This window comes from Scardinius erythrophthalmus (assembly GCF_964197995.2).
Source record: "Scardinius erythrophthalmus genome assembly, chromosome: 2".
Classification (NCBI taxonomy): Eukaryota; Metazoa; Chordata; class Actinopteri; order Cypriniformes; family Leuciscidae; genus Scardinius; species Scardinius erythrophthalmus.
Window position 1 is genome coordinate 27497547 of NC_138222.1, and position 24777 is coordinate 27522323.

General features: G+C 39.3%; 2 protein-coding genes across 3 annotated transcripts; both read right to left on the reverse strand.

The window, feature by feature from the left end:
- Positions 1-1816: 1816 nt before the first annotated feature.
- leap2 (liver-expressed antimicrobial peptide 2) lies at positions 1817-3979 on the reverse strand. The gene is made up of 3 exons (XM_081352229.1): positions 3830-3979; positions 3286-3452; positions 1817-2832 (listed from the first exon to the last, which is right to left on the reverse strand). Exons 1-3 carry the CDS (start codon positions 3896-3898, stop codon positions 2793-2795), a joined length of 276 nt encoding a protein of 91 aa, XP_081208355.1. The 5' UTR covers positions 3899-3979; the 3' UTR covers positions 1817-2792.
- Positions 3980-16698: 12719 nt separating this feature from the next.
- bmp15 (bone morphogenetic protein 15) lies at positions 16699-20504 on the reverse strand. Of its 2 annotated transcripts, XR_014029168.1 has the most exons (3): positions 20034-20379; positions 17817-19256; positions 16699-17610 (listed from the first exon to the last, which is right to left on the reverse strand). XR_014029168.1 is itself a non-coding variant. In XM_081352416.1 (2 exons), exons 1-2 carry the CDS (start codon positions 20377-20379, stop codon positions 18448-18450), a joined length of 1155 nt encoding a protein of 384 aa, XP_081208542.1. In that variant the 5' UTR covers positions 20380-20504; the 3' UTR covers positions 17701-18447. The 2 variants fall into 2 exon arrangements, 1 of the variants encoding a protein (XP_081208542.1); XM_081352416.1 differs by lacking the exon at positions 16699-17610 and having other exon boundaries at positions 17701-19256; positions 20034-20504.
- Positions 20505-24777: the final 4273 nt, after the last annotated feature.

A 24777-nucleotide genomic window follows, 5' to 3' on the forward strand; every position in this document is an offset into this window, starting at 1 on the left:
GGCTTATGGCAAGCCGTTTTAACTTTTATTCATTTCCAGGATATGAATCCTTGATATCAACAATTCAATTTTAACTAGTTAAAAATATAATTCTTGATATCAGGAATTAGATTTCTAGTAACAATGGCAATTTCTGATATCAGGAATTACAATTCAACTAGTAAAAATGTTCATTCTTGATATCAACAATTTAATTTCAACTAATAAAAACTATAATTCTTGATATTAACAATTGAATTTCAACTAGTAAAAACTATAATTCTTGATATTAACAATTTATATCCTGGGAATGGCAATAGGCAAGCCGTTTTGACTTTTAATCATTCGCAGGATATGAATTCTTGATATCAACAACTAAATTTTCACTAGTTAAAATGATTGTTATTGATATCAGGAATTAGATTTCTACTAGTAACAATGGCTATTTTTGATATCAGGAATTACATTTCAACTAGTAAAAATGTTCATTCTTGATATCAACAATTTAATTTTAACTAGTAAAAACTATAATTCTTGATATTAACAATTGAATTTCAACTAGTAAAAACTATAATTCTTGATATTAACAATTTATATCCTGGGAATGGCAATAGGCAAGCCGTTTTGACTTTTAATCATTCGCAGGATATGAATTCTTGATATCAACAACTAAATTTTCACTAGTTAAAATGATAGTTATTGATATCAGGAATTAGATTTCTACTAGTAACAATGGCTATTTTTGATATCAGGAATTACATTTCCACTAGTAACAATGGCTATTTTTGATATCAGGAATTACATTTCCACTAGTAACAATGCTAATTCTTGATATCAGCATTTACATTTTCACTAGTTAAAATGATAATTCTTGATATCAACAATTGAATTTCAACTAGTAAAAACTATAATTGTTGATATCTGTAATTGTATTTTCACTAGTGAAATGTCACCATAGGCTGCCATTCAAAATCAATTGTTGATATCAAGAATTGATTTCTTACTAGTTAAAATTCCAGTTTCACATATCAGAAATACAATTCTTACTAGTAAAAACCTTTATTTTTGATATCAAGAATTCAATTGTCACTAGTTGAAATGTCTATTCTTGATATCAACAATTTAATTGCTACTAGTAACAATGTTCATTTTTGATATAAAAAAAATGTAATTGTTGATATCAAAAATATAATTCTTGATATTAACAATTCATATCCTGGAAATGAATAAAAGTTAAAACGGCTTGCCATAGAGGCTTGCATGACAAATATGTAATGACTGATCACCACCTTGGAATTATACGGTTTTGCATTACATTTGACTTTGTAGACAGAACCTTTTTGTTTTCTAAATAAAAAGTCCAAAAAATGCACTCTAAAAATACTTTATTTGTTACAAACAGGAGATAAAGAATATACAAACGTTACGGCTCTTTGCCTTCGTCAGTGTCGATACTTTCTTTATCTCCTGTTTGTAACAAATATTCTTAGAGTGCAGACCTTTTTTGCATTTTTGTACTGGTATATAGCACCTAATTAGCTGAGAGTTTTGATGAAATAAAAAATCCCAAAAAGTTACACAACATAAAAAACATCACATAAGTTGTCACAGTATAAGAATATGTGAATAACTCAATTTTGACAAAAATGTCAGATAGAACCTTATAATTCCAAGGTGGCGTGATGTGGCGTGGCGTAAACAAAACTTTACATTTTTAAATGCACAATTTTTTTCCCCACAGTTTTTACTGGAACCGCTGCTGAGAAATATGCTGCATGGCAAACTGCAGTGATCTGTGCAACTTTGAAGGCAATAAATTGAGTTTGGGACATATAGGGAATTTTCTCAGAACACGTTTTTATTTCAGAACTACAAAGTTCACTCATATGAGACATGCACATATAGAGTTACAGTACAGTAAATATTACCTCTTATAGAGATATATATAGTCAGATACATAAAAATGGAGCTTTAGATGAACTGTTGAATCATACAAAATGAAAAGAGAAAAACAATAAATAAGAAATCCAATATTGAAATGATGCTTGGAAATCGTGAGATGAGACACTTATAACAACATAAATAGTGAAAGATAAATGAGTCTTAAATTAAATACTACAAACTTGAGCACACACACAAAGGCAAAGGATGGAGGTAAATGGTTAATAATATCTAGACACGATCAATAATGGCAACCTTTGCACTTTCTCTGTCCCTTTTCTCATAGACTAACTTTGGTTCAACGATTTTTCAGTTGAGCTAAGGCACTTCACGGTTTACGCTTGCCTTCACTTGCATATATAGCTTTCAAGTAACATGATCTAATACTACAGACCAGTTTCCATGTTTAGACTGAGCTTAGTCCTGAGATGAGCTGTTAGTGGCAAGGGCCATACTCTATTCCAGGTATATCCAGGACACGGACTGGACTTAATCTGGTTCAGGGAATCTGGCCCAAAATGACATTCTTCATAACATATACTGTATCACCCTCCCAGCACATCAGTCCATCAACAATGTAATTTGAATCTCACTAATAATGCTTCCTGTATATAGCAATACACTGTGCATGTAGGTTATGAGGAAAAAGTCCACGTTATGTAGCCTACCTTATGATAAGCCCAATCTTCAGAGCATTACCTATTGCCTCCTTTGTGGCTTTAGAGGAGTCAGTCCTAGCCCTAACTATATATCTAACTGATGATTAACTGCACATTCACATTCAGTTGCCCCTGTGGCTCATTGACTCAAGCTCTTGTCATGCATGATGGTGTAAAAACGTCAGATCAGAGAGGAAAGACGGAGTCTTCATATTAGGAATTTATCGGTTGGCTGTAGGAACAGTGGCCTCTCCTGTGGATGAAAATACATAAAGAATCAGTGAATATAGTTCTCACATGTCTTGTTTAATAGTCTGAAAGTACTGCAAGCAAGAAGAAAAATAAACTTTTAATGTTTAAAGTCGGCATGAAAAGGAAGTTGCGATAGTCTTTTCTTCCCTAAAGTATAACCAAGTGAAATGGCTTCTTGAACAGGAAACAAAATAAGGAAGGACTTTATTGGAATTGTTTGGATGGTTTTGGTTTTGATCTAATGTGACGGGTTGTCCCGCCTCGCGCCAGTAAACACGTCATCAGAGAAGAGATGTCGTTGCAAGGGGAACGGGAAGTTATTTTGGTTAAAGATTATATGAGGGCAAGTGGATAAAAAAAAAAAAATGTACAGATTAATAATTTATTGCAATACTTCATTCAACAATTGTCCATTTTTCACCTTTGTCAAGGTGACTTTAAGTGATGCATTTACCTGCATATTCCAGTCGAGCACTCATAGTTGTTCTGGCAGTAGGCACCGTGAGGTTTAGTACCCATGATCCTCCATAATGGGGTCATTCGAGCAGTTCTCTTCAGTGACTTTTGAACTTTCTGCACAGAGGAGGGTGTGTCCAACTGTGGCAGAGGGCTGCAGGTCACCTGAAACACACAATGCATAAATGAGCACTACACTAATAAAACTTAGATCAAATTATACAACCCTTTCTGCAAGAGTTTGACTATTAGTTTGATCATGTCATTTTAATTTAACAGCAAAATCTAAATAATCGAATAAAGTAAATTTAAAACAAACCAGCATTGTAGCTCCTTTAAAATGTTTCCACCATTTAATAATATTAAAAATGTAACAATAGCATAAGAGCATATAAAATATTATTTTAATACTATTCTTTTTTTTAAGGAATTACTGAACACACTAACAGAAATATCATCAAACTGAGATGGTGTAAAAGTCAATAATTTAGAGAGCCACGAAAAATAATTTGTAGCTAAATATTAAAAATAATCATAATTACCTGCTGGACAATCACCAAAAACACCAGGCACCAGGCTAGAAGAGCCCCTCTGTGAATGTGATCCTGCATGCTGAATGAATAGATTCAGTTGCTGTAACAGAGACACTGACGACAGAGATGATATACTGTCTTATATACCCTCCAGTCAGCATAAGAGACTGCCTCTCCCTCATTCCTCTCCCTCTCTCTCTCTGTCTCTCTGCTTTTTCATTGCCAGATGTGGCATTTGTTTGCTTAATGTTTGTGACTAGGATAATCTGATGTCCTCTGGGACTCTGGGAGAAAATGCAGCCAAAGTTGAGAGAAGCAAGGGATAAGGAAGAACGAGAGGAATGAAAGATAAGAACAAAAATCAGACATACTGTAGGCTTTTGGACATGTGCTTGTCAGCATTTTAGAGTCCAATGATGTAAATCTGCAGTTTCACCACAGTTTGTTGAACTGTATAATTTAGACAGCTATGCAATAGTATACTCACCGATTTAAAAACCCGATGTAAATAATATGATTTATATCAGATTCTAAGGCTTCTGAATCAACATTTCCCATCCTGTTTCTTCAACGTTCCTTTGACATAGTTCTTCTGTCTCCCTTTTATCATATACACGTGCACAGGGACCTTGTGTTTTAATAAAGAATAAAAAATGGACAAAAAACAAAGAGGGGAAAAAGACAGTGAACAAGTCGCAGCAATGATGGCAGCGGGTCAGATATGAGTCGGGCCTCTGATCCAGCTCATCACAAAGGTTCCACACTGACTCATGGTGTTTACTGGTTCTGATGCTTGTCATCTTGGGATTGTCAAATAATACACAGTACTATTTCATAAGCTGGTGGCCTTGTTTTAAACAAATTCTAGCATTCTAGCATTGCTATGTTGGTCATATTGTGATAGAGCTCAAGGTTAAGCTTATCTGCAAGTTCCTTCTTGTTCAGATCAACATAGTATTAAATCTGTTCCGATTAAGTGTTTATTAAGGTCGAGCACAGCAATCTGCTCACAACACACTTTGAGGACTGGCCTTTCCTCTTTATGCTTGTGGCAGTTACAGTACCATTCAAAAGTTTGGGATCACTTTTTAAAGAAATTAATACTTTTATTGAGCAAGGACACATTGAATTGATCAAAAGTTACAGTAAATACATTATAATATTTCAAAAATATGTTAGTCAATTCATCAAAGAATCCTGCTAAATTAAGCATCATGGTTTTCAGAAAAATATTAAGCAGTGCAACGTTTCTTGAGCAGCAAATCAGTATGATTTCTGAAGGATCATGTGACACTGAAGACTGGAGTAATGATGCTGAAAACTTTTCCATCACAGGAATAAATTAAATTTTTAAACATATTAAAATAGAAAGCAGTTATTTTAAATTGTAATAATATTTTACAATATTATTTTATACAATATAATTTTTTCCTCTATTTTTTATCAAATAAATGCTGCATTGGCGAGTAATATAAGACACTTCTTTCAAAAACATTAAAAAGTCATACCGACCCAAACTTTGAACAGTAGTGTATATTTAATGGAAAGCTGAAAAGTTGAGAAAATTACTCTTTTTTTTATTTACACAATCAGAGATGCTAAGGAATTTACTTGAATAGTCAAACTAAGGACACAAAGTGTGTGATTTAGGCCACTGAAAACATAGCCTAAACGTTGCAGTATTTGAAATGTAAACCTAACTTGATGAAAAATTGCCTTTAGCTATTTAGCAGGGTTGGGTAATCAGCCTTAACTGAGGTGAACAGAAACACCAACCATGTGCTTCCAAAGTTCAGTGGGCTTTTCTGTGCAATTCTACCAGGAAATCTGTATCCAACACCATCTGCACAGACGTGACTCATCTGAGGGTCACTGGTTGGTTGCAATCCAGTTTCACGGCAGTTTGTGTACAGTACATGAAATTTAATCTATTGATTCGTGTTCGTCTATTTCAATAGGAAGTATATTTCGTGTCTGCACCACGTTTTTCTTTCTGCCAATCTGGAGCATTGTTTTTTTCTCATTTGTTATTCATTTTTTTAAAGGGGTGGTTGATTATGATTTCACTTTTCTAACTTTAGTTAGTGTGTAATGTTGCTGTTTGAGCATAAACAACATCCTGTTACAACGCTCAAAGTTTAAAGCAAAGGAAGATATATGCTTTTAAAGAAATATTTTTTTATGGACTACAACAAACGGCTGGTAGGGACTACACGACATTCCTCCTGGGTTAGTGACATCACCAACCCTAGAATTTACATAAACCCCGCCCCCGGGAACGCAGTTTTATAGATTGTCATGACAGATTATGCTAATCAATGACTAGAAGATAGTTAACTCCACATCAGCTATAAATGAATCAACTAACCATTCAGAAATGTCCTGTCGCATTCTACATGTTGTCATTTCTTCTTGAGTCTCTCCATAATTGTCTGACTCCGGTTTGAACAAAAAAGGCTAAACATTTTTGAAATTTTCAGAGCATGTCTGTGTGAGGTAAAAGGACACAAGCTCTTGAAGCTCCGCCCTCTGTGCCGGGAGCAGCAGCTCATTTACATTTAAAGCGGCACACACAAAAACGGTGCGTTTTTGCTCACCCTCAAAAAGTGACAATTTTACCATGCTATATTAAAATATCTGTGGGGTATTTTGAGCTAAAACTTCACATGCACACTCACGGGACATCAAATACTTATTTTACACCCCTTAATTTCACATTATACCACCGCTTTTAACTTTAAACGCTACATTACTCAACATTTAATCAGACATTTTTTTTTGTCCTTGTTTTTATTGCTTTATATTCTGTAGGCTTCTCACCATTGTAAACCATCATCCGTTCCTTCCAGTCAAAATATAGTAAATATATTCATTTAACAAGACTGCAGAGTTTTGCTACGGCTATCGCTTCTAAATGTTACTGTTTATTTTTTGAGAAATAGCCTACTGTTTTCTTTTTCCATCGGTTTGGTGTGTCATCTAACGGTAATCTACAGTAGCTACCCATTAGACTTATTGACCATCAGTTTAAATTGTTTATCCTTCGATTGTGAGAACGGGATTTGTTTTGGATATCAATTCAATTTAAATAAAATAAATGCATTTAATTTAATTAATTAGTTGACGCAAGCATTACACATGAACATCAGCGTCCGTTGCTGTGGAGACGGAGCAAGTCCGCTTTGCGATTGGGTGTTTTCTTCAGTGATTTCTCATTGCGCTCAAATCACCGTCCAGGTAACGTTAAGTGAGGTTTATAAGTAATGATAAAATTTTGCTTAAATGTTATAAATTATGCCTTTCTTTGTCATTAGACTCACATGGTTTACATTTTAGGGCAATGAATTAAAGCCCGACCAATGGTTTCCTCGTCATCAGCAAAAAAAAAAAAAAAAAAAAAAACTTAGCCTTGCTGAATGGTTAGCTAATTATCTAGACGATGTCATTTTCTCTCGAAAGTCATTGTAATGTGTCAGTAATAACAATATCACTTGGCCTAACGTTACTGCACATAAATCTTTAAAAACATTATTTTTCTATTCATTTATCTTACGAACACGAATCAATATAGATTAAAAAGATTATTATCAATATATTATTCACGAACACGAATCAATAGATTAAATTTCGTGACTACTGTATGTCACAAATTGCCGAGAGACTGGGTTCTGAACACTGAAAAAAAGGGTTTCATTTTATTTTGATGGTCCCTTTAACACATTCTGTTGACTTGCTTGTATGTTTGCAGTTTGCACCTAAATGTCTACTAACTCTGATTAAAGTGTTAATAGAGTATTAGTAGACTGATAGGGTTAGGGTTAGAATAAGTTGACATGTGGTTGCAAAGCTACTTATAGTCAGTAGAATACCTGTTGGGGGAGCATTACAATAAAGAACAGATATTAAGCAGACAGTCTAATACTCTAATGAGTTAGTTGACATGTAGTTGCAAAGTTACTTATAGTCAACAGAATGTTCAAAAGGGACCATCAAAATAAAGTGTTACCAAAAAATACTTTTGCATAGATTTAGAAGTTTTAAATGCAAGTGAAACATCGATTGGATAAACAAACCTTGAGGGTGTTTGTTTTTTTGGAGATAATCCGTACTCCATGCACAACAATAGACCATTCTATCATTTGAAAAAGATAAGAAACTAAATTCCTTCCACCAGTAGCCCTGAGAAGACTTTTAGGAGTTCAACTTCAGGAGAAGAACTTAAAAATAATCTCTCTTTCTGAATCAAATGATGACAATTCATCAGGGTGTTCCCTCAGTGCTTTAGGGTCAAGAACCCTGTCCCCATTTGATTTGTTTGTCAGTTTTGGCACTTGGTCAAAAGATGTTAGACCAAGTACACCATCCCACCGGGAACTGAAACAATTATCAGTTGCCAATGAGGAGAAAAGGGCCTCAGCAGATTAATCCAGTTTCATTCCATCCAGTGTACCTGCACTTCGCAAAACATCTCTGTTTAATAAAGGAGACTTAATTGTGACTCATGTAGTTCAGTTCAAACTTCTGTTCCTCAGTGACAAAATGAGTTGATATAATTGGGGGTGAGATGCTTTGTTGATGTTCTTCCTAATTTATAATATCCTGTTTTTATAGGCAAGCTGGACCTTTGACTTTTCTGATTAACCTGACCAAGAGCTGTCCACTTCTCCAAAAAAAATTTGTCTGATCGACATGTCATGTAACCTACAGTTTGTTGCTTTTGCATGATTTTTAGGACTGGATGAATCTTAAACTGGATATAACTCAACATAAAGGATGTCACGGGTGGTTGCAGGAAGGCAAGGAGCCAAGACGGAGCCGACAGGTCGACAGGCCGAGATGGCGCGAAGAGATCCAAGGCCAGAGTCAAAGCTGCAGAATCCTCTTGCACTGACGCTGCTGGTGGTAACACGACCTGCGGCACGACGTCATAGCAGGGCTTCCGCGGAGATGGCGCAGGGCTGTTGACATAGAATAGTTCATAGTTTATACAGTCAATGGTAATTTTCCAAAGCAGCAATGATGAAGATACCGGGTTGGATTGGGTGGGAGTCGATAATTCCTCATTGAAGTCGATCAGCCAGTCCTCATCATCCGTAGCCACGACTCCTTCGTCCGCTGATGTCGTTCACACCCCTGGTCATACCATAGACAGTAAAAGAAATGGACACAGCGACCCCATTGGATTCAACGGAAACAAAGTGAAGCCAATTAGAAACTCTTACTTCCTGGGGGTCGAGCGTACTGCGCAGACTCAAACTGAGTTTGACTACGCAGATGTGACGTGAGCAAACCTTCTGTCTTCTAGTAGCTGTGCCAAGAGAAATCTGAATCATTCCCTTCCGAGACTTGCAGAGACGGAGAGTGTGAGTAGGAGCTGTCCATGAGCTAGGAGCAGGAGAAACTTTTAGTAGGTGTTCTGATTAATTACTTTGTCATTTTGTCTCCACGTCCTCCCGATTGACCGCGAGCTTCTCCTCCTGTCCATACGGTAATCTCTCTACTGTGCGACAGAGAGTCGCGTTGCTATGACGCAATCGTTAGCCTATTTTTACAAAAACTGCTTCTACGGGGCCGTAACGTAAGCTACAAGGTAATGAAGCCTTTTATACATTTTCGTGTTTCTTTAGAAATAAATAATGGACAAATGGAGTCTTTAAACGCCTCAGATGTGAAGTTATTCGCTGTCAAAGTGACGCCAAAATGAATGGGAGTCAATGGGATGCTAACAGCAGGTGGGGGTCCGCTAGCCAATGGCGGCGCCCGGGGGTACCTTCAAAATAATAGAAATCCATGCCCCCCTGGGGTCATACTCACAATGGAGCTCCATTTCCGGGGCGAGGGTCAGCTCGAGGAGATCTTTACGCTAAAGGAGAAAGATTCTGCGAAAATGGCATTTTCGTCCTGCTTATATAGACGGGTAGCCCCACCCATTTTGGCGGGCTGAAGCGCCAGAGGTTTGTGCAGTTGCACATAAGCGATTAAATCAGGCTTCGGCATTTTCAGCGGAAAGGAGTTTCCCAATAGCGTCAGCTAAAGACTGAAGCAATGCGAATGAACCGTATCAATAAGGGAAGCTACCACTGTGCATCTTCCTTTATTTCATTGGAGACCTTTAGACAGAGCTACTAATTGTTCCTCTGATATATTGATGGTGTGGTTGTGATTAGTTCTACCATTGGGCCTTAGTTCAGTTAGGACATTTAAGTAGCTTTTATAAGTGTGCCTTAGAAAAAAAAACATTACTAATGTGAAAATTGATACTGTGCAAGACAATGACACTGGCATATCTTAAAATATGGCAAGTTACTTTCAGTTTAGACAGCTCAAACATGCATTTTAGTTTGTGACTAAGTGAAATCGGCCAAATGTTTGCTAGGGTACATGCTTTAGTTTATAGTTATAGTTTTATTATGTACTGGGCTTGCTATGTTTGTTCTATGAATTACCATCTTGTTCCACTTGTCGAGTCTATCTAAACAATTAAAAGTTAAAAGTCTAAATAGTTTTGTCTAGGAGCTGTAAATAACTCAGTAACCACAGGGATTAATTTGCCCATCAAACTGCAGAATAAAAATCTGTCACATGCCTGTCCTGTCTTGTGCTGCACATGGGTGTTTTTGTTATGTTTGCCATGTGTTCTTGTTTATTGTCTAGCCCCTCCCATCTTGTTATCTGATTATTTGGTTAATTTGTCCCACCTGTTGTGTTCGTTACCCTCCTTTGTTTGTTCCCCTATTTAGCCTCCTTGTGTTTGTAGTCTTGTGCTGGCTCGTTGTCCGTGTTACCTGTATTTGATGTTCCTGTGCTGTTGGTATCTGAGTTCTGAGTTTTTGTATTTTGTCCATGTTTGCTTATTAAATCTTCTCTGCACTTGAATCCTCGTCTCTCGTTCAGTGTCCCGTGACAGAACGAGCCAGCCAAGTATGTGGATTCAGCGGAGCGAGATTTTTTCCTCCGGGGGAGAACAAGGGAAACTCCATTTCCCTGTTTGAATATTTTGCCAGGTGTGCTCAGTGAACTTTGGAGGAGAGCACCATGTCTGACGGTGATCAGATCGGAGGAGGTGGTTCGGTGGTTTCGGAGCCGGTGGTCAGGAGACGGAGGAGGAGGAGAAAGGCGCCACTTCAACGTCACGTCACATCTGCCCATCCAGAAACCGTTCACGTCACGTCTGTCCAGGCAGAGACTGTTCACGTCACGTCTGTCCAGGCAGAGACTGTTCACGTCACGTCTGTCCAGCCAGAGACTGGTCACGTCTGCCGATCCAGAGACTGTTCACGTCACGTCTGCGGAGTCTGTATCCCTTGACAAGATGGCCGCCGCAGAGCCTGTGTCCCTCGACAAGATGGCCGTCGGCGAGCCTGTGTCTGTTCCTGAGCTTGAACCTGTGTCTGTCCCTGAGCCTGAAACTGTGTCTGTCCCTGAGCCTGAAACTGTGTCTGTCCCTGAGCCTGAAACTGTGTCTGTCCCTGAGCCTGAAACTGTGTCTGTTCCTGAGCCTGAAACTGTGTCTGTTCCTGAGCCTGAAACTGTATCTGTTCCTGAGCCTGAAACTATGTCTGTTCCTGTGTCTCCTGACAAGATGGCCGCCGTCGAGCCTGCGTCTGTTCCTGAGCCGGTGGCGTCTGAACCTGAGCAGGTGGTGTCTGTTCCTGAACCTGAGCCGGTGGTATCTGTTCCTGTGCCTGGGCCTGTGGTGTCTGTTCCTGAGCCGGAGCCGGAGGCGTCTGCTCCTGAGCCCTCAGTGACCGCGACACTGGCCATTATGGCCACAGCCATGTGGTGTGTGTGGGCTACGCACACACTTGGACCGGTGGTGTCTGTTCCTGGGCCGGTGGTGTCTGTTCCTGAGCCGGTGGTGCCAGTTCCAGTGCCCAAGCCGGTGGTGCCAGTTCCTGAGCCGGTGGTGTCTGTTCCTGTTCCTGAGCCGGTGGTGTCTGTTCCAGTGCCTGAGCCGGTGGTGTCTGTTCCAGTGCCTGAGCCGGTGGTGTCTGTTCCAGTGCCTGAGCCGGTGGTGTCTGTTCCAGTGCCTGAGCCGGTGGTGTCTGTTCCAGTGCCTGAGCCGGTGGGGTCTGTTCCAGTGCCTGAGCCGGTGGGGTCTGTTCCTGAGCCGGTGGGGTCTGTTCCTGGGCCGCCCGAGGGGTCGTCTCCGCCCTGGCCGCCCGAGGGGTCGTCTCCGCCCTGGCCGCCCGAGGGGTCGTCTCCGCCCTGGACTCCTGAACTTTGTGTCCCGCCCTGGTCTGTCCCTCCCGTCCCGCCCTGGTCTGTCCCTCCCGTCCCGCCCTGGTCTGTCCCTCCCGTCCCGCCCTGGTCTGTCCCTCCCGTCCCGCCCTGGTCTGTCCCTCCCGTCCCGCCCTGGTCTGTCCCTCCCGTCCCGCCCTGGTCTGTCCCTCCCGTCCCGCCCTGGTCTGTCCCTCCCGTCCCGCCCTGGTCTGTCCCTCCCGTCCCGCCCTGGTCTGTCCCTCCCGTCCCGCCCTGGTCTGTCCCTCCCGTCCCGCCCTGGTCTGTCCCTCCCGTCCCGCCCTGGTCTGTCCCTCCCGTCCCGCCCTGGTCTGTCCCTCCCGTCCCGCCCTGGTCTGTCCCTCCCGTCCCGCCCTGGTCTGTCCCTCCCGTCCCGCCCTGGTCTGTCCCTCCCGTTCCGTTCGGGTCTTGTGGAGCGTCTGGTAGCCGCTCCGTAGGGAGGGGGTAATGTCACATGCCTGTCCTGTCTTGTGCTGCACATGGGTGTTTTTGTTATGTTTGCCATGTGTTCTTGTTTATTGTCTAGCCCCTCCCATCTTGTTATCTGATTATTTGGTTAATTTGTCCCACCTGTTGTGTTCGTTACCCTCCTTTGTTTGTTCCCCTATTTAGCCTCCTTGTGTTTGTAGTCTTGTGCTGGCTCGTTGTCCGTGTTACTGTATTTGATGTTCCTGTGCTGTTGGTATCTGAGTTCTGAGTTTTTGTATTTTGTCCATGTTTGTTTATTAAATCTTCTCTGCACTTGAATCCTCGTCTCTCGTTCAGTGTCCCGTGACAAAATCACTAAAAATAGAGTATATTTTCCCAATATGTTGTCAAATAAGAATGTTAGATATATGTATTTGGGTTCAGCTGGAATACCTGTTGTATGTTAATTGTTGTCTAAAGATGCCATTATATCACTGTAAAAGCCATTAGGTTGATTATGAGTACTGGAAATATACTCATACATCAACAACAAAAAAAATTGTTACTAAGACATGGCTTAATGCTGGTTATACCATGGTCTGGGTGAATACTCGATTCTGATTGGCTGCATGGTGTCCGTTAAAAAGTGATAATGTACACCTAGGAAAGGCGTCCTGTCAATTTGCCTGATGACAGTTCTAAATGATTGCGCTGGCTCAAACTCACTGATCAACTGCTGCGGTCGGGTCGCTGTGGCCACGTTGCTTGGCAACGCTTGTATACGGGAGATATTAAATAGTTCGCTCAACTTAATAAATAAAAACCCTCACGATTTTTACTCTAAAACACATTAAAGTATTATTAATTGATTAAATATTTATTTCTTTCGTAAGTGACCATGGTATAAGCAGGTTAATGCCCTTCGAGGTGTCCATTGTTGTCAGGTATTAATGGCGTCGGACGGTTCACGGACGGTCCGCTGCGCGTCGGACGGTTCACGCCTCGCCGTCGTCCATTAATACCTGTTAATGGACACCTCGTCGGGCATTAACCCTTACGTGTTGTATCTGGGTGTGAGTCAGGCTTCTCTCTCCCGTTTGCAGCTTGTTCAGAACTCAGCTGCCAGACTTTTAACGGGTACTAAGAAGAGAGAGCATATTACTCCTGTGTTAATTAAACTACATTGGTTACCCATACGATACAGAATTCAATACAAAGCGTTGTTGTATGTTTTCAAGTCTCTGCATGGCCTGGCACCTGAGTATGTTACTGATTTAATCAGTCGCTGTCAGTCCAGTAGATCTCTGCGATCATATGATCAATTGCTCCTCATGGTTCCGCGACCCCATTTAAAAAGTAAAGGTGATCGGGCATTCTCTGTTGCAGCTCCTAGGCTCTGGAATGACCTTCTTCTGTCTGTAAAATCTTCTCCTTTGGGTGTTTTTCAGAGTGCGCTTAAAACATATTTGTTTTCTTCAGCATTTGAATATGCTTTGTAAGCTGTGTATGTCATATGTTTGCATTGTTTTTATTTTTCTGTACAGCACTTTGGTTCCACTTGTAGTGTTGAAGTGCTCTATAAATAAAGTTGAATTGAGCTGAGTTGAGTTGAGTACTGGAAATGGAAGTGTAATCAACCAAGTGTGGATGCTACAACAACAATAGGTCAGATATTGATTAAAAAAAGTTTAATCAATAAACTTTTAAAGGAGACATATCATGCTTTAAATTGTTCCTTTTTACATATAAATCATACATTTGTAGTCTATATAAAGCGGAACTGCAATGCTTGGGTCTGAATTCCTCATTATTATAGCTCCACAGGCCCCTTTTTTACCCCTTTTCTGATGTGCTTCTGAGAGCAACTCGTTTTGGTGCGGTCTCTTTAAATACAATTGAGACACTTCATACCCCGCCCCCTCTCCAGGTTGCAGAGGTTCAACTCCACCCCGTTCGGCCATTTTTGTAGTCTGGTAGCAGAGATACGATTATCTAGCGCAGGGGTCACCAAACTTTTTTCTCTGGGGGCCACATTATCGTTCCTGACTGTGATGGGGGGCCGGGGCCGGGTCAGCTATATAACATAGAATTGTATGACCCAGACCAAAATGACCACCAGCAGGCCTCATTGTGTAGTAGAGATTACTAGCCTGCATGGCACAGCCATCCCCACTACTATATCCACACTACTATCAACACTTGATTCCTGGCACATATTTGTTTATCTTTACTAGTGGTTTGCAAAAGTTGTAATCGAGACTCGAGTCTTCACACTTTGTTTTATTTAAAGTTATTCTTCACAAATAATCGTTGGTCCACTGTTCTTTGAAAACTCTGCACTCTCTTTTAGGGGTGGAACGGTACACAGAAGTCACGGTTTGGTTCATACCTTGGTTCAGACATCACGGTTGGGTACAATGAAGGGAAAAGCAAAACAAAAATGCAGAAGGCTTGTGCATGTCTCAGGCTGGACCACCAAAAGAAAAATAAATGTCTTAAGCCTTGTATTTTTTTTTAAATAAGTTTTATTAATAAAGTAAAGGCATAGAACCAGTTTATTTGTAGTGCATGACAATAGTTTTATATAATTAGTTCATTAATTCAATTAATAAAAATACCTTGATATGATTGGTAATTGTACCTGAATTAATTGAAAATTAATCTGCTACATTTCAGATTAATATATTTGTTTTCCTTAAAAATGTAATTAACAGTAGCCTAACTTAATCACTTTGCAGTTTGAATGATGTCCTGCATAAACTAAATGACGGAGTATGTTTTTATGTTTCCACTGTTCGATCGCGGCCGCGCCACACACACACACACACACACACACAAATATAAGTAAACACTTTACGAATTTTCGATCGCGCCCACACCTCTCTCTCAACATATTCCAGCATTGCAATCTTTACACCGCAGCCTGCTTCAGAGCTAAGGCGGAGCTACAGATTAGGTGTCCCTAAGAATCCGCGTATCTAACAGTAGTTCCGCATTACATTAATTAAATTGCACGCAAGTTTTATTTATTTTTATATCTTGTATTCTCCGTGTAGATGTATGCACCAAACTGTGACGCCCGTACCATGACATACCGTCCATGACGACTTTTGGGGATTGCCTCATAGGGCCGGTTCAAGTAGTGGGGGGCAGAGGGGCTGGGGGGCCAGTCAAAGGGGGGTGGCGGGCCTTAGTTTGGTGACCCCTGATTCTAGCGGCACAGAAACGTTTTATTCACACGTTATTAACAAAATGTCAACAACGGAAGACTTGTCCAGCCAGCCTTACATGTTCGAGCCAGAGTCGGAGCCGGAGCGAGATGAAAATGAAGACGACGAACCTGCAGAACAACGTCTTCATATGGATGTATCGCAATGGTGTGTTACTGTATTTACACATGAAACTTTGGTCTTCCGACCTTTTACCACCGTGTCGATTTATTTTGAATAATATGTGCGAGGGAGAGCGAGCAAGACAGCTTCTTTTGGAGACGGTGAAGTCATGTTTACACTTTCGCCTGGCTCCGAGAGATAGAGAGAGCGCCCGCGCGACCAGGTATCTCTCTCTCTCTCTTTGCTCGTTCTTTCAGTCAAACATGCGCCACAAGCGCGGCAGTTCATCTACATTAGACGGTGTAATGAAGCGTGTGGGTTACTACATCCAACAACCGAACATTTTAACTTACCCTCTCGTAACTTCTGCATCCTTCGCTTGGACTACAAAATTGCAGCGAGAAATAATAATGGCGGATTGCTCGAATTGTTGGGCCGGAAGTCAATGTCCTTATTTGGCAGTTCCACTGCAAATACTGTGACGTATTAGTTCAAAAAACGTCATAGATAACAGAAAAATCTGAACCGGTTGAAAAATATGACCAAAACAGAATATAAAGATATCAACGAAGCACCTGAAGAGAATCATTTCATCTTTTCTGTACTTCTAAGCACTCCAAATATACAACAAAATGCATTTAAGGGCTAAAAAAGTGCATTTAGCATGATATGTCCCCTTTAAATAAAAAAAAAAGACTGCAAAAAGATTTTGATGCTTCTGGTTTAACAATTTACTCAATGCATCACATTTAATATTTTTCTCCATTTTGGTTCAAAAGTTTGTGTCAGTAAAATAGTTTTGAAAGAAATTAATACTTTTATTCATGAGAAAATTTGATTTCTATTAATATACATTTTCTATTAAATTTATAATTTCAAATAAAATGCAGTTCTCTTGAACTTTCCTTTAATCATAAAATATTGAGGGGGGAAAGTGTTGTTTCTACAAATATTTTCAGCAGCACAACATAATACAATTGTTTCTTGAGCAACAAATCAGCAAATTATATTGATTTCAGAATGTTTCATGTGACACTGAAGACTGGGGTAATGTCTGCTGAAAATTCAGCTTTGCATCACATGAATACATTACATTGTAAAATATATTAAAATAGAAAACAAAATTTCAAATTGCAGCCCAGTTGAGCATAAGAGACTTTTTTTCAAAAACATTAAAACAAATCTTACCGGCCCCAAACCTTCAAACAGTACTCTATTGCCTGGTTTCACAGACTAAAGTGCATGTTTAAGCGGTTTCAACTGAAAGCATATCTTAAAATATGTCAGTGCCATTTTTGTCTCAAGTAGACACCACTAATTTATTTCCCCCTAAGGCATGTTTATAAAAGCTACTTAAATGTCTTAATTTAACTAAGGCCAACCTCTGACTTAATCAAAGCCCTGTCTGTGAAACCAGGCCTATATCTTCTCTCCTATGCCCAAAATGCTAAATAGAGAAATTTTTTGTTATATGCTACATTCTAATACATTTTGTTTTTCGTGTACACAATCTTACAGACTATATACATTTCCCTGTTAGTTGGAAGATACCATATTCTGAGCATTCTATACATTATGTAAATACTGACACAAGGATTTTCAAAACATTCAGGTATTCTTCCATATCTTATCCTGATATTGCATGGAGGCTGAACACTTGCTTAAGGTTCTAAATGAACTTTCACCCAAATTTTACACCAGACAAGCTCTATAACATCAAAGAAGCCAGTTCAGACCAGCATTCCTGCCATCTCCATTTACTAGAGCTGAGAGAAACAGCTGGGAGAGAGCGACTCCTATTGACCAAATCTAAGAGAAATACCAAACAAAAGAGAATCAAATGATCACACAAGAAACATATTTATACGTTTGCTTGCTTTTTTTTCTTTTTCTTTTTTTACAAAATAATTACTTTATTTCAACATCTTTCAATATAACATTAAAACATTCATTTAGGTGCATGGACATTTCTCCTCTAAGAAATACATCTATGAAAGTCTCATTTATACACTTACTGCATGTCTTCACTGAGGTTGTGCAAAATTAGCCTCTGCTTATTCTCTCCACTTGCTTTCGAAGGCCATGCTCTTTGTCAAAGATGGGCAAAACCTGTGCTTTCAGAAAGAGGATACAAACGCAGCAAACAAGAGAAACAGCAACAACTCTATGGCCTAAGTCAACAGACAGGGCTCTTTCGTGCTTCTTTTTTTCTCCTCCATTTTCCTTTTTTCAGTACAGTGTCTTCAATAAAGTGCCAAAATTTCATTCCCCCTCCATAAATACATTACAAAAGATGTCACATTAATACATACCAGACAGAAACAAAGAACATACGTAGAGAAGAGTAAGCAGAAAAGAAATATTACATGATAGTCACTCATTCACCAATCAGAATCCAGTTATTCATACCTAGATCCCTAAAACATCTGTACTGTGAGAGGTGAGACTGAATTGATCAATTCAATTCAAGTCTAACACAAACCTCGCTGTGTGAATGTTCTTAGTAACGCGCAAGCAATGGCAACAGGCAAATCAAACCCAATATAACCATTCCTTTCGGCTGAGTTCTTCAATTGTGCTAGTTCAAATTCACATTGTCCTTTAGCACCATTCAATTCTTTTCTTGTTCTGACCCCAAGCCCAAAGTCATCTGCAGGTGCAGGAGTCTGCAATCATATCTTCATATTCTTTATAAACTATGTTTCCATCCTTCTCCATCATCAACACGCTGATAGGTTTGTATTTATAAGGAACGCAAGAGGGCATCGGGATATCTGACACACCAAGCTCGCTGATCAAAGTCTGCATGATTGCGTGGTTGGGCGAATTGTAGCCGTAATGCAGGATACGAGGGCAGTCTCCCATACAGTAACGAGGGTTGTACTTGTGGGGTGCAATGATCCAATGGTCCCATCCCAAATCTTTGAAGGTCACGTGGTAGGAGTGCAGCTTGCACTGGTTTTTGGCCACGCTGTTCGACCCTTGCTTGTAGTTGGGGATGTCAGAGACGATGCTCCCAGGCTCCTGAGACCGGCGGGTCCTGGGGCGGGAAAGGGGCGTGAAGTACTTCCCCCATTCCACAGGTTGCTTGTTCTCCTCCAAGAAGAGCAGCAAAACAGGAGCTCGAAGATGGTGTTGAGGTGGGAAGCATTTTCGATGTGTAATGGACCTGGCATTCTTTGGTTGAGTGCATCGATAATGAGCTAAGAGGGATACCTGGCCATCTTTTGACTCAGATACATGGTTTGTGACATCCGATTCGGTCCACACGCTTCGAGGACGCATAGCGACATAGTCACCTTCAGGAAGATCTTGAAGAGACGTGACCCTTGCCTCACAAATAAAAGGATGACGGGATGACACAGGAGACCTCAGGTGCATAAAAGACGCCTTCACCAGTTTGTCCAACAAGAGGTTTTTCAGTTCATATTTCACTGTGTAGTTATACTGAAGGTCTAGTCCAGTAGGATTTACAGATAGGAGAGAGAAAATGAAAATAAATAATCAGACAATGGGCCTAGATTTAAAAAATACACATCTAATAAGGGCTAAAAAATAAAGGTTCCAGCAGGGTTTTTGTTTCCCCACAGAAATGCCCTATAAGAACCATTCAGTGAACAGTTCTTAAAATAATCTTCTTCTTTTTTTTCTTACAATTAAAGTTTCCAAAGCAATGCCATAAAAGAACCATTTTTGGTTAATCAAAGAACCTTTCTGAGAACCTTTTTTTTTTCTTACTAAGACCACTTTCAAAACCTAAAGAATCCTTTTCCACAATAAAGAACCTATTGTGGAATGGAAAGGTTCCATATGTTTATTGAAGATCTTCATATAACATTAGATGCCAATAAAGAACTTTTTAAAGTGATAGTTCACCAAAAAATTTAAACTTTGCCATCATTTAGGACTACTCAATGGATGTCGTCAACATTTTTTTAAATATCTTCTTTTGTTTTCATCATATAGGTTTGAAACAACTTGAGAGTGGGCAAGTAATGACAAAATTAAAAAAAAATTGGTGAACTATCCCTTTAAGAGTGTAGTGTGAATGTTTCAATCTTTTTTTTAAACCCTTTTCACTATAAAGAACCTTGCAATGGAACGTTCCATTGATGGTAAATGTTCTTCATTGAACAATAGATGGCAATTTTATTTTTAAGGGTGCAAATAAGGACAAAGGCATGACTAGATGTACTTAATGGACGTGTGTGAGATAAGATAGAGTGCTTTACCATTTGAGGTTGGGAGAAAGTGCTTTTCAGTGGTGGACGGTTTGAGCAGCCTTATAGTGTTGGACCCAAATAACTTGAGCTGCTTTGGTCGTCCATCTGCATCCGCCGCTATCCTGTGTAGACTTAACATCAGACGCATACCTTCATCTTCAGTTTGGCTTTCTAGGAGAGGTTTAAAATAAGTGTTCCTCTGTTTTGGGTGTCGATTTCGACGAACTTCTCTGCTGGCGACGCCAACATGTGACGGATAAGACATGTTTCCGGCCACGCGCGTAGATATGTGCAGCACAAACAAACACGACAGTACGCAAAGTCTCAGACAGTTGTGACAGCTGGTAGCCTTCATGTTCAGCCCCTCGTACAGACGAGTGCCACCTGGAAGGCTACCATCGTCTAAGACAATCAGCGGGCGGAATTCAACCTAAACATCACCTGACGACGACAAACTTTTTGGTGCACCTCTAATCGTGTGACGTCATGCTCAATCACCTATCAAACTTCAAGTTGCGTGTCATTTACACAAAAGGTGTTTACTAATTTCAATCCTGTTGTTGAAAAAACAAAAAAATTAAATCAATGGCTTATGAGAGATCTACTTGACTTCATATGGAAAAACATGAATTATGAATTCATATGAAAATGGTGGCCTAAATTCTTTGGATTTTAATAATACATTTAAAGTAAATTGGCGTAGTCAGGTTGTTAGGGAACTTTATCAATTCCCATATGCTTGCTAACGTTGGTAATATACATTTTCTTCTTAATTTTAATTATAACATTGACAAAATACCAGTCAAATTATCAGGATTTCATCGCCAGGCCTTTTTTTTATCATGGTCCTTGATTTTTAAGCACAACTTTTCAGTGCATTACTGTAAAAACCAAGTATACTACTGTATAATTACAGTATACTACTGTAATTATTTTTATTTGTACTAAATATAGGCTAAATTAGATTTCATCATTTTGACTTATAATAAATTGTATTTTTATCCTACATAAGTACTACTGACATACAAATCAATTAGACAAAATTATTATAAAATACCATTTTTTATTTATTTAAAACATTTCATTTATATCACAAAATAAACAGTCTGCCAGTGCTGGAAATGATGTGTTAAATTTGTACACATTAATGGGTGAGTTTAAGGACAACGTTTTTTGTGTTCATTTTAACTCATTAATTGTGTTAATGATTTTAACAAAGTAAATATGTTAGAGGTTAGCACAAAGATGTGTAAACGTGTTAAATTAACACATTATGTGCTGTCCTTCACTGCACACATTGTTAAAAAACATACATAAAATCCTAAACAAAACGTTGGCATTTGACAAAATGAATGTAGAGTCATTGGTTGTTTAGCTTATATGAAATATCAACCATTACATTCATAAAACTGCAGAATATAAATACATTTTTTAAGCAGTCAAAAAGGAAATGTCCAACACAGGACAAAACACAGTTCTTTTCACAATACGTGACACATAACCTTCAAAATAATTTAACTTATTTCCAAAGAATTGTTGGATTCATGTACACTGGTGACCAAAAGAAGAATTTAAGTGTCTTAATGTTTTTGTAAGAAGTCTCTTTGATGCTCAAGAAACATTTTTTATTATTATCACAATGTCTTGACGGTCTACTCCTCCATCTTTTCCACAGCATAGGAGTAAAAGTCATCATCAAAATAATCTTTAAAAAGCCAACACATTGTTTTTGTCCACCTTTGCGAATAAATGAACTTTTCCAAAGATTTACATTTGTGAACATGGAATTTTGACTTAAAAAAAATATATATATATATATATATATATATATATATTATATATAAACCTGACTGTGCCTGTCTCTATAATTCTCCAAAATCGAAATAAAGACATTACAAATTTTAAGAGTTTTAACTGCTTTTGCTTCATAGAAAATCGAATTGAGTCAATATAAAGCTCCATTTCTTTCTTAAATTATATAAAACAGGGTTTTTACAGGAAAATTTACATTTCTATAATTCTACCAAATTCTACCAAAAAGACCAAATTATAGATGTTTCCAAAACAACACAAATTAGCCAAATGGTCTTACAAATGGGCAGTGACAAAATAAATGAACCGTAGTTTCAGAGCAACTGTCACAAAAAGTGCAATTAAAATCAATATCGCTTTTAAATTTCACAAAGTAATGTTCAACTGGGTACATTTTATGTATAATTTTGAATAATACCTACTTAACTTTGTTTGTAATTAAATATTGATTAGGTGTATGCCAAACCTTTTCCACATAATATTCTCTGTCAATTGATTCCAGAATGAGTAAATATAAGGCAAAGACACATTGTTTCTTTGAAATAACGCTCTTATGGATCTGTTTTGTGAGTTAGGGGAAAAATAATACACTGTTAGACATTTTTGTATAATTTCTACAGTTATTTACTTTAAATCACCCAGTATTATACTTAGTATATTAGTACTAAAAGCAACCGCATATCAACCAGCTGCTCAAAGCGTTCTGACAACCATATGCATGAAAACCAGAAAGAAGAGTCCAGCAACCACATAAAACATGTTAACAACCTTGCAGAAACCTTAGCAAACGCATGTCAGCACACAAGAAACTACCTAAAACATCCTGGTGACAACCAAGAAGCAAAGTAGGAAAACACTCAGAACAACCATCTCAATGCACTGACAACCACAGAAAACATCCTAACAACCACAACAATGTGCAGAACCTCACTGTACAAAATAAAACTTACTCCACAAACTGTGAACCTACTCTATATTTACATTCGGTTATCCCACTATGGGATACTCCGGGCTCCATGTGACACTGTGATGACTCAGTGTCTGGGCTTCTTTCTTCGGGGTTCCTCGGGCAGGGGCTCTTCACTGATGTCCACGTGGATTTGAGGAGCGAAGCTTCTTCTGCTGGGTGTGGAGAAGCTCTCAGTGACGAGGACACGTCTATCGGGCTGCTCCGTCTCCACCAGTGAAGGGCAGTTGAGTGTCTCCCACAGCTGCTGCTTGATCGTCAGGCCCAGCTCAAGACTGTAGGGACAGTGCCGACCATAGCGAGTCTTCATCATGGGCTCCGCCACGGAACGGTAAATGTCCTGGTAGCCCTGCACACTGGAGCCATCGATGGAGACAGGCTCTTCCTGCTGACATGTGTCCACTGAAGAGGCTGCTGGACGGATTTCGGGAAGGACAGCAGCGTTCTTCAGGTAGCGCTCCTCCAAACCGCTGGGACTTTGAGCTTCCGCAGAGATGCAGCTGTAAGTGTGAACCAACCTGATTACAGCTGCCAGATGTGAAAGCTCACAGGGGTCTGGAGTGGAAGAGAATCCCCTCAGGTGTGTGATAAGAGCCCTGGCTTTTCTTGGGCGACGCTGCTCCATGATCATAATTCAAGAATAACTTTCCAAATTGGACAAACTTCAGAAACTTAGCAAATTGTAGAGTTGTGAGAACAGGCTTCAAGTCTTGCAGGGACAGTTGTGTTGATTTCAAATGTGCTGTTGCTTATGTCTAGCTGTGTTTCTTTTCCGCCTCCCACTGGACATTTAGGTACTAAACATAGGCACTGCACTATGTCTACTTTCGATTTCTCTCAGTGAATGCAGTCAAGAACAACGGGCTTGTTTGAACATGGGCCGAGTTTCTATCGGCTATTGATTCCATCGTTTAAACCTTATATGTCTGTAAGTGCAATATTTTACACTAAATAGTGATTTAAAGTGTTTAAGAATTATTGGATTGAGATTATTGCTATATTTTTGTTATAAGCACACTTGATTTGTGTTATTGGTAACGTGCTATGTTGTAGCGTACCGACATGCTAATTTCTCTTCTGTTTGTACATAATCTTATTTGAATATAATTTCTCTGTGTTTATTACTTGTAAAAGGAACTATGTGCAAAATCAAACCGTAATGTTAAGCTGGATATGTGCATGTAAATGTGAACATAATGTTCATACATGTTTTTCTTCTTGTTTGTAGTTTTACAGAAAAAATATTGAGAAGCGAATCACCAGTAAAGTCACTAATGAAGACTGCTTTCTGGAGTTCTTTTTTCAAGTTGTACGCGATCTGTTAAGCCTTTGCTTAAGCTACGCAATTGGTCAGAATAGAATAGTAAAAAGACATTGACACAGCGGGTGAAGACAGCAGAACCACACAGCCATTGTTACATTGCGATGCATGGAGTATGGAGTAACACAGTGATGAGAAAGATAAATCTCAAGCCTTTGAGATTAGATCATAATCTCCTAGCTGCAAGTCATCTCAAAGATCAAGTCGGTCATCAGCAAGTGTGGCAGCTACTCGAGCTCGAGCTAAAGCCGAAGCAGCTCGAGCTAAAGCATCTTATGCAGAAAAAGAAGCAGCTTTGATGAGGAAAAAAGCAGAAGTAAAAACAGATCTATTCTTTCTACAATCTCAAAAAGAAGCAACTGCAGCGTCTGCTGAAGCAGCGATTTATGAGGCAGCAGCTGACATAGAGGAGGGAAATATAGACGAATTGGACCATGACACAAACTTAGTTTGCACTCAGCGTACTGAAGAGTATGTTCAGAAGCATACAGTGGAACAACATCAGCAGCGTTTTCCTGATACTCCAATTTTACAGTCATCCAGGAGGAGCGCTGAACCTCTTCAGTGTGAAGCTACAGTAACATCTCCACATGTACATCCATCATATGGAATGGAGGAGTTAAAAATAAAACATGAGACAAGGGATAACCAGA

Coding starts and splice junctions, on each gene's coding strand:
- leap2 (XM_081352229.1), bottom strand. CDS start 3,898: ATGCAGGATCACATTCACAGAGGGGCTCTTCTAGCCTGGTGCCTGGTG. Junction 3,453..3,829: donor TTTTGGTGATTGTCCAGCAG/GTAATTATGATT, acceptor TGTGTGTTTCAG/GTGACCTGCAGCCCTCTGCC. Junction 2,833..3,285: donor TGCTCGACTGGAATATGCAG/GTAAATGCATCA, acceptor TTTCATCCACAG/GAGAGGCCACTGTTCCTACA.
- bmp15 (XM_081352416.1), bottom strand. CDS start 20,379: ATGAAGGCTACCAGCTGTCACAACTGTCTGAGACTTTGCGTACTGTCG. Junction 19,257..20,033: donor CTTTCTCCCAACCTCAAATG/GTAAAGCACTCT, acceptor CTACTGGACTAG/ACCTTCAGTATAACTACACA.